Source organism: Triticum urartu, chromosome 3A, assembly GCF_056163025.1.
Source record: "Triticum urartu cultivar PI428250 chromosome 3A, HENAU_Tu73, whole genome shotgun sequence".
Lineage (NCBI taxonomy): Eukaryota > Viridiplantae > Streptophyta > Magnoliopsida > Poales > Poaceae > Triticum > Triticum urartu.
In genome coordinates, this window is record NC_141875.1 from 49,359,751 (window position 1) to 49,369,470 (window position 9,720).

Genomic DNA, 9,720 nt, shown 5'->3' on the forward strand with positions numbered 1-9,720 from the left:
TCCTTCTACATAGAGACGACGTGTGGGATAGTGTAAAGATGCAACTGATACAGCGTGGAAGAACTCTTTGGAAGTATAAAATGTGTCTATGGTAGTATCGACACATGCAACCAAAGTTGTATCACTGGTCCACTCCTAAGTAAAAATTTAGTTCTTCCAACAAAGCGCACAACATTAGCCCGAACTCAATTCACGCGACGCGTGGTGTGGCGTGAAGCGTTGAAGGAGTAGTATAACAACTGACACTTTTATATTGGTGCTATTCTTCCTCAACTTTAAGTACGGGACTAAATATACACGCTTGACATGCAATTGAAATACCCATTAGGATTTCAGAATTTTAAACGTTGAGATACAAGATTTAGTGGACACAAAATCTACACCCTCTGTTCACTGTAGGACTTTTTGCAGTTCAAACATCAGTGACCAGAGGTACTAGTAACAAAAATCTCACAGCTTGGTCGATAATTCAATCCAGAGCCCGGTGAACAGTAATGCAATTTAAAAATGGAAAAAACGTTCAAAAAATTCTATCTTTCTTTTGTGGTGCAAGATGCTTCTGTTCGCGAACTCCGTGCAAAATTTTGTGAAGTTTAGACATTCAAGGAGGCCGTGGCAAAAAAGACAAAATCAGACGTGAGCAGTGTGATTTTCAAAAGTTCCTCGGACATCAAAACTTGTCTTTTTTGCCACGAGCAACTCGAATGTTCAAACTTCACAAAATTTTGCACGGAGTTCACACACATGAGCATCTTACCCCATAATTTTTTTTGAAATATTTTGTACCTTTTCCCCCTTCAAATCGTGGTAATGTTCATGCCCAGGCACCAAATCGCGGCTCTCCAGCTTGGTTCACTAAACTATTACCGACATCACCCTACAAGAGGCGCACTTGCGGAATCGATGCTAAGTAGAGACTCGGGTAGATGCAAAGTTCAGGAGGAAGAATCTCCAAACAATCATGAAGATCCCAAGCCCGACGATCGAGCACTCAACTTACACATTGCTGGATTTGTTTTTTCTCTTCTTCCTCGAGCGTGATCGTCCTGCGCTCCTGCTCAAAGGTCGGTCGCGGAGCACGAACTAGCCGCCCGCCCGTTGTACTACCCCGCGACCTGACCGTCCACGACTAGACAGGTCACTTCTTCTCTCCCCCATTGACGTCTCGGAGAGTTTTGTATTCGGAGCAGTTAACTGCGCACGTTCCCATGCACGTTACGGGCGAGCATAGTTTAGCTGGCCGTCCCACTGGCGTCTCCCCGGGACAGTACAGCCTCCCCCTTCTTCCCCGCGCGCCATGTGATTTCCCTTCCCCACCTCCTCCTCCCCCTCCTCGGCATCGATCTCCACGTAAAAGATCTCTCCGATCTGCACAAAGGCTACGGCGCCTCCTCCTCGTAAGCGCGCTGCCCGCATTAATTCCCGCTTGGTTAACTTAGCCGACTATAAAGCCGGGCCCGGCCATGGGCGAGCCTCCTTGTACCGGGGCGCAGGGTCAAACACTCCATCCTCCTCGCTGTTCGCAAATCTGATCGACGCCGCCTGCGACCTTGCTCACATTGTAAGTTTTAGGGGGGGTGGGGATCGTCGATTTGCTCCATCGACTTGTTGATGGTTGCCCATCTTGCTCTGCAACTGCTTTTAACCTTTTGTTTTCTAGTAGTTCCAGAGATCCAGAGCTTGGCCACCTACCTCTGTCTCCATTTCTTTACTAACTTCTGTTCATCCTTTGCTGCTGTGTCCAGATCCAGCATTTCTTGATCGATCAGCTCTCAATAGTTTCTTATTTCTGATCCACATCCATGCTCACGCTGTGCATCTAGGTTATTGTTCTGACGGTACATGTCCATGTCAGTGACATGATCCCCTGCTTTTTCATGCGCAGAAATGGGGTGTGGCGCCTCGGTCCCCAACGGGAAGGGCCGGAAGCGCCGGAGCGTCGTACAGGAGGTCGCCGTGTTCATCCCGACCATCCGTGTCCCGGTGGCCACCGACGTGGTCCAACCGCTCAGGGGACTGGTTTCCAAGGAGCTCGTCGATCGCCTCGCGACGCTCCGTTCCAACGTCGTCGCGCTGGCTGAAGATATCTGTATGTTGATCATCACCTTCACCGTTCTTTGTCTTTCCTGGTTAACTTACCGGCCATTTAGATTACTTGACTAATGACGAGTGAGTACTGAGTAGTAAGAATTATGTGCCTATTATTTCTCTGAACTGTTGAATTTGTATGAAGATCATGGGGATATGTCGGCTGTCTCTGAACTGCGACGCGCCCTTGAGGAGTACCTGCCTGTTGTTCTTGGATTAACAGCGAAAGGTCTGAACTTCAGCCTATCCTTTATGTGAATTTTAAGTTAGTAGTACTCAATCGCTATTGCTTTTTTGCAGAGGGCCGTCTTGAAGCATCTGTGCAATTCAGCTGGAGGACCATAGACGATGACCAGGTGAGAGTCTATAAAATTCATGCCATACTTATTGGTTGATCAAGAGCTGATGAGAGGGGGTTTCATCCAGGAGTGCTGTCTCGCGAGCGCGTGGTACGAAGTACTTTCTGTTGTCCACATGATGGCGATGCTTGCGCTGTTTGAGGCAAACCTCAAACTCATCCCGAGAGACGGCCAAAATGGAGCTGAAAAGAAGGTATCTGAAGGTCAGTTCCATGTATCTACGTTTGATTCAAAGAGACAACACCACTTATGGAGTAGTACTCTTTGCACAGTGATTTTTTTGTTGCTCTGTTCTGTTTAAACTCACAGTGAAATTAATGAAATGGCCTCTTTTTTTGCACCTACTAGATTCAAAGAAGGATGTTGTGGACTCATTGCTCAGGGCATCAGGGTGCTTAGACTACTCCGTGCATCACATACTTGTTCAAATACCTGCACAAATTAAGTATGCACAAAACCTGTGACCAGTTATCAACTTTTACTACTACCACTACCATTGATCAAGTACTCACTTCAGCTCACCTTTGAATTACAGGAAGAGTTTTCCTAGTTACCTGCAGGAAGGTATGCTTGAGGCCATCTCAATTCAGTCTTTGGCTCAGGTACTGTATACTTCAAATTCTGTTTAGATATACATATTCACGATGTGAAGCCAAATTTGCTTATACTATATGATTCTAAAAGCGATCCTTATACTTTACCTATGATGGAAAACAGTGTGTAGAGATACAGCTAGGATTGGCTTCTGAGTGTGAAAAGGCGACGTTGTCGGTGAAGAGGCGGCTAGCCTGCGAGCAAGTCAGCTATTTTTCAAAGGTCTTCTATTCATAACCAATCTCATAACCATAGCAAGTTTCATCAGCATCTTTCATCTTTTTCCTACTGAACTTCTTTTCATACTGGCTTCCTGATCTCCCCGATTCCACAGGCTCACTACTGTCTGTCAGGATGCGACACGAGCGACTCGTATGGCAAGAAGCTTCTGCTCTTCCTCAAGTGGAAATGGATGGACGCCAAGGTTGCCCGAATAACAACTCAAACCCTGAAGCTTCTCATTTGTGATATTATTAACACAATGTTCCATCTCATCACATTTCAGGCAGTAGCATATTACTACCATGCTCTAGTGCTCGACAAGGGAAGCGAGCCGACCAACCATATAAGCGCGGTCTGCTGCCTCTCTGCAGCTGATGACATCCTTGCAGAGAGCAAGAGGGCTTGTCTGAGCTTTTGCCTGGCAAATCCCATCACAAGGTCTGACTGAGAGTTCTGCAAAGATAAACCGTCACTAATATTGAACTGAATAGAAAGTTAGACATGACACATTCGTTTTTTGATTGAATGTAGGGTGCCTCCTCCTTGGGGCATCATGAAGAACATGCACAAGAAAATTCCAGATGTCGCGTACAAGAAATTCCAAATATATGGGCATCTTTTCGAGCAAGACAAGAAAAGGTAAGTTAAGTCCTCCGGTATCAAGAGAGAACTCTACATTTGAATATGACAGATTCCAAAGTTAAAAGCTTCTTCAATTTTTCAAATACTTTTTATAGCATAATTTCAAATACTTTGACCCAAGGACACGCATGAGAAGCCATTTGTGCATCTTTTTTTTGTTAACTTTGGTTGTTACACCTCCCCTTTCCTGGTGCAGTGCCCTTCAATCCTTGCCCGATCTTCCGGAGTTTCCGCTGTCGCTGAGACCCGAAGACTACGAATTTCCGGGCACCGATTCGATCTGGGAGAATGTTGATTGCCAACCCCAGATTCAGAGCCTCAAGGAGCATCTGGAGGACGACCCAGAAACAGAGGATTCAAAATAGTTCAGGCTCCCGAATGCTTCATTGTATTGTAATCCAGAAAATTAACAGAACTTACACAAGTACTACTAGTTGCAACTTGTAACATGCATGCATAAGGCAGAACAAAATTGAAAACAGAATAGTAGCTGTGTAAGTGAAAATTACTCCATCTGATTGTAAATGTAAACCCTTGGATGTCTTACAGAAGAACCGATAATTGAGCTTTTGCTCCGGTAGCATGTGATGACCAGGCAGTTTTGTTTCGCTAACTGGAGTGTAAAGCATCAAAAGAAGTGTAAAGCGTCAAAAGAAGAGCACAAAATCCCGTAAAATAGATCCATTGTTCCTGATCCTAAGTACCACTAGGTACCACCGCACATGCGTAATCATAAAAAAAAATATTCAGTAACCGTAGCTTGAAATCATAAAGTTTAGGCTACCATCGCAATGAACGAATAACAATTGAACTATCAAGAATTCAATTATGATAAGGTTGGAAAAAGCGTAGTCGAAAGTGAGGCAGTTGGCCTTAGCCTAGCGCCTAGGTGGCACTTCAGCACCCTAGGCGAACGTATAGTGTTTAGCTATAAATATTTGGGTTTTATATGTGTATCGATATTGATTTAGATCATATAAGTGAGTAAACTACCAATTTTTACCATTGTATTATGGCTCAGTTGGTATCTTTGTGCAATATGGTCTAATTTATTGCTTGAGTGGACAATTTCATGTTTGCCCTCCTTAGAGTTTTGCTTATGCTCTAGGCAAGGCGTTTGGTCGTTGCGTAACGCCTAAGCGTGCTTAAGCGTCTCCTAAGCGTTGCCTTTTCCAACAGATTTATGATGGCTTTTGTTTGGCCTCGCAGCTACTGATTCTCAGATTCTAGATCTTCCAAAATTAGAATCTCAAACAAACACATCGGATTCTGTTGACACACGAACACGTCACGTGTACCCTCGACATCGAGGGTGATGCACAGCAGCTCACGTCGAAGGAGAGCCGACCGACAGCGCGATACGCAAGACAGTCGGCGGGCGCTTTTGCAGACCCGAAACCCCGCACACCCGGGAGGGACCCCATCAGGGAGTGCGGCGGCTATGGGCTGCCCTAGGTCGATTCGCTCGCCCCTAGAGTATCGGGATTCGCGGCTCTCAAACTCGAGAAACAACGAAGAACGAGAGAGAAAAACGATGAAGAGATAAAACATAGATGAAAAAGTAGTATATTGATTTGTTCGATTGTGTGTTGTTCAATCGGCCGTCACCCCCAACATATATAAGAGGCGGCTGGACTTCCCGTACAAGATAAGGATTCATCTAGGCTTTTCTTACATGAAAAATTACATTAATTCACGTCCCAGAGTAGTTCCATCCAACTCGGATTCAGTCTGAATCTGGCCCAAACTTCTGTCTTCCTCCTTGTGCGGGCCATCAAGTTTGCATATGACCTCGGATCAAGATGGCCCAAATATCAAATTTGTGCGTCTCGACGAGACGGGCCACTAATTAACGAGCACTCCTTCGGGAGTCTCATAACGATCAGCGCCACTCGGGGCGCTCTCAGCCATTCGCCACGTGTCGCGTTCTGGTCGCTTCCTTCGGATTTTGTTTTTTTTCGCACGTGTTTTCGGCTATTTAAACGGTTTTTTCTGGGGTTTTTCGACGTTTTGGTTTTTCACCGGTCTTCCTTAGCTTATCGACCAAAAAAATTGCGCGAAAAAACGCATTTTCTTTTTTTCCTTTCACAAGAGTCACGGTTTTGCTTTTGCGAGAGGCATGGTTTTGCTTTCGCGAGAGTCACGGCCGTGCCTCTCGGAAATAGAAAAAAACGCATTTTCTCTTTTTTTTTTCCTTTTGCGAGAGTCACGGTTTTGCTTCCGCGAGAGGCATGGTTGTGCTTTCGCGAGAGTCACGGTTTTGCTTCTGCGAGAGGTACGGTTGTGCTTCCGCGAGAGTCACGGCTGTGCCTCCCGAAAATGAAAAAAACGTGTTTTCTATTTTTTTCCTTCGCGAGAGTCACGGTTTCGCTTCCACGAGAGGCACGGGTGTGCTTTTGCAAGAGTCACGGCCGTGCCTCCTCAGAAACGAAAAAATTTGTGTTTTCTCTTTTTCTCCTTCCGCGAGAGTCACGGTTTTGCTTCCGCGAGAGGCACGATTGTGATTTCAGGAGAGGGAAAGGGAAAAAACCCGTGCTTCTGATTCGGTTTTTTTGTGAAAAACAAAGTTTGTCAAAACCTATCAACATGGGATCTAGTTTTGAAAATCTCGACGCGAGGAATCCAACAGTGAAAACGGTTTGAGATTTGGACGCACGGTTTGAGAGATAAAACGTTTTGAATAAACGGATCTACGAAAAAAGGGAAAACTCTCAGGTTGCGACAAGTGGTGCACTGTGTGCCACTTGTCGCAACCTGGGGAGTTGGAGTGATCTTTGCAACGAATAATCCTCAACTAGTGATTTCGACAACTCTTATGTTGATCACTTTTCCAAACAAGGCCATCTTGAATACTCTACGAAGCCATCTTTAACCTTCAGTCGGACTCGGTCCTGCAGCTAACTGTATTGTCCAAGTATCGTAGTGAATTTGCAGGCCGTATACTATCTCAAATGATGACGACTCCAAAACCAAAGTTTACCGTGTTGACGATACGCACAACTTCCATGTTGAACACTTTTCCATCCGAGGTCATCTCGACAATCTTTCGGGCACATCTTCAGCTTCTGGTCGGAGCACTCAGATCTCTCCACTCGGATATTAGAGTCTTTCACTCGGATCGTCCGACTGGACTTTTTCACTCGGATGGCAACTTTCACTAGGATGGCAAAATTTCACTCGGAAGACAAATCTTTCACTCGGATGACTATATTTTCACTCGGAAGGCAATCTCTTACTCGATCGGCAAGTTTCACTCGGAGGACTATATTTTCGCTCAGATGATAATAAGTTCACTCGGATGGCAAACTTTCACTCGATCGGTAAGTTTTCACTCGTATGGTAAGCTTTCCACTCGGATTTCCTGACTGAAAACATAACCTGATCTTGATTTGTCTCACCAGGTCTCATACGCCCTCGGATTGAGACGAATTATATATGAAAATCGGTCGGCTTGACGAGACAAAACTTTCCCTGTTGAAGGTTTTTCGATTCAAGGCCTTCTTGAGGGACAGAGTGTCTGGTACCTCGCGCCATATTTCCGTTTAAGTTCGTTCTGCAGTGTATTGTCTCTAAGTTTTGCATACGAACTCGGATGAGATGATTTATATATCAAAATAGATTGCCTCGACAAGACGAAGACAATTCCTTTAGAGTGCTCCTTCATCCGAGGTCGTCTTGAAGGCGTGATCGGCCGAAAACCACTCGGAACACTAAATTCTGTCACTCGGAGTACAATTTCGATCCCTAAGATGGGTTCGGATGATGATAACCTAAACATCAAATGAAGGAAATATGCCCTAGAGGCAATAATAAAGTTATTGTTTATTTCCTTATTTCATGATAAATGTTTATTATTCATGCTAGAATTGTATTAACCGGAAACTTAGTACATGTGTGGATACATAGACAAACAGAGTGTCACTAGTATGTCTCTATTTGACCAGCTCGTTGAATCAAAGATGGTAAAGTTTCCTAGCCATAGACATGAGTTGTCATTTGATTAACGGGATCACATCATTAGAGAATGATGTGATTGACTTGACCCATTCCGTTAGCTTAGCACTTGATCGTTTAGTATATTGTGCTACCTCTTGAGCACTGCGTTGGTTTTCCTCGAAGAGGAAGGGATGATGCAGCAAAGTAGCGTAAGTATTTCCCTCAGTTTTTTAGAACCAAGGTATCAATCTAGTAGGAGGCTACGCGCGAGTCCCTCATACCTGCACAAAACAAATAAATCCTCGCAACCAACGCGGTAAGGGGTTGTCAATCCGTATATTACGAGAGTGAGATCTGATAGATATGATAAGATAATATTTTTGGTATTTTTATGATAAAGATGCAAAGTAAAATAAAAAGCAAAGTAGAAAGCAAATGAAATAACTAAGTATTGGAAGATTAATATGATGAAGATAGACCCTGGGGCCATAGGTTTCACTAGTGGCTTCTCTCAAGAGCATAAGTATTCTATGGTGGGTGAACGAATTACTGTTGAACAATTGACAGAATTGAGCATTGTTATGAGAATATCTAGGTATGATCATATATATAGGCATCACGTCTGAGACAAGTAGACCGACTCCTGCCTGCATCTACTACTATTACTTCACTCATCGACCGCTATCCAGCATGCATCTAGAGTATTAAGCAATGCCTTAAGCAAGATGACATGATTTAGAGGGATAAACTCATGCAATATGATGAAAACCCCATCTTGTTATCCTCGATGGTAACAATACAATACGTGCCTTGCTGCCCCTACTGTCACTGGGAAAGGACACCGCAAGATTGAACCCAAAGCTAAGCACTTCTCCCATTGCAAGAAAGATCAATCTAGCAGGCCAAACCAAACTGATAATTCGAAGAGACTTGCAAAGATAACCAATCATACATAAAAGAATTCAGAGAAGATTCAAATATTGTTCATAGATAGACTTGATCATAAACCCACAATTCATCGGTCTCAACAAACACACCGCAAAAAGAAGATTACATCGAATAGATCTCCACAAGAGAGGGGGAGAACATTGCATTGAGATCCAAAAAGAAAGAAGAAGCCATCTAGCTAATAACTATGGACCCGTAGGTCTGAGGTGAACTACTCACACTTCATCGGAGGGGCTGTGGTGATGATATAGAAGCCCTTCGTGATCGATGCCCCATCCGGCGGAGCTCCGGAACAGGCCCCAAGATGGGATCTCGTGGATACCAAAAGTTACGGCGGTGGAATTAGCGTTTTGGCTCTGTATCTGATCATTTGGGGGTACGTAGGTATATATAGGAGGAAGGAGTACGTCAGTGGAGCAACAGGGGGCCCACGAGGGTGGAGGGCACGCCTGGGGGGGGGGGGGTAGGCGCGCCCCCTACCTCGTGGCCTCCACTTTTGTGTCTTGACATAGGGTCCAAGTCTCCTGCATCATGTTCGGTGAGAAAATCACGTTCCCGAAGGTTTCATTCCGTTTGGACTCCGTTTGATATTCCTTTTCTTCGAAACCCTAAAATAGGCAAAAAAAACAGCAATTCTGGGCTGGGCCTCCGGTTAGTAGGTTAGTCCCAAAAATAATATAAAAGTGGATAATAAAGCCCAATAATGTCCAAAACAGTAGATAATATAGCATGGAGCAATCAAAAATTATAGATACGTTGGAGACGTATCAAGCATCCCCAAGCTTAATTCATGCTCGTCCTCGAGTAGGTAAATGATAAAAACAGAATTTTTGATGCGGAGTGCTACTTGGAATAATTTTAATGTAATTCTTCTTAATTGTGGTATGAATATTCAGATCCGAAAGATTCAAGATAAAAGTTTAATATTGAC

The 9,720-nt window shown here is 44.3% G+C and overlaps 1 protein-coding gene across 2 annotated transcripts; it reads left to right on the forward strand.

Annotated features, from left to right (window-relative positions):
• The first annotated feature begins 1,222 nt into the window (after positions 1-1,222).
• On the forward strand, positions 1,223-4,485 carry LOC125547880 (Endosomal targeting BRO1-like domain-containing protein). Of its 2 annotated transcripts, none has more exons than XM_048711625.2 (12): positions 1,223-1,397; positions 1,886-2,089; positions 2,234-2,317; positions 2,389-2,444; positions 2,515-2,650; positions 2,796-2,892; positions 2,983-3,049; positions 3,165-3,263; positions 3,376-3,465; positions 3,547-3,701; positions 3,795-3,902; positions 4,102-4,485. In XM_048711625.2, exons 2-12 carry the CDS (start codon positions 1,888-1,890, stop codon positions 4,268-4,270), a joined length of 1,263 nt encoding a protein of 420 aa, XP_048567582.1. In that variant the 5' UTR covers positions 1,223-1,397; positions 1,886-1,887; the 3' UTR covers positions 4,271-4,485. The 2 variants fall into 2 exon arrangements, with proteins under 2 accessions (XP_048567582.1, XP_048567581.1); XM_048711624.2 differs by having other exon boundaries at positions 1,224-1,561.
• Positions 4,486-9,720: the final 5,235 nt, after the last annotated feature.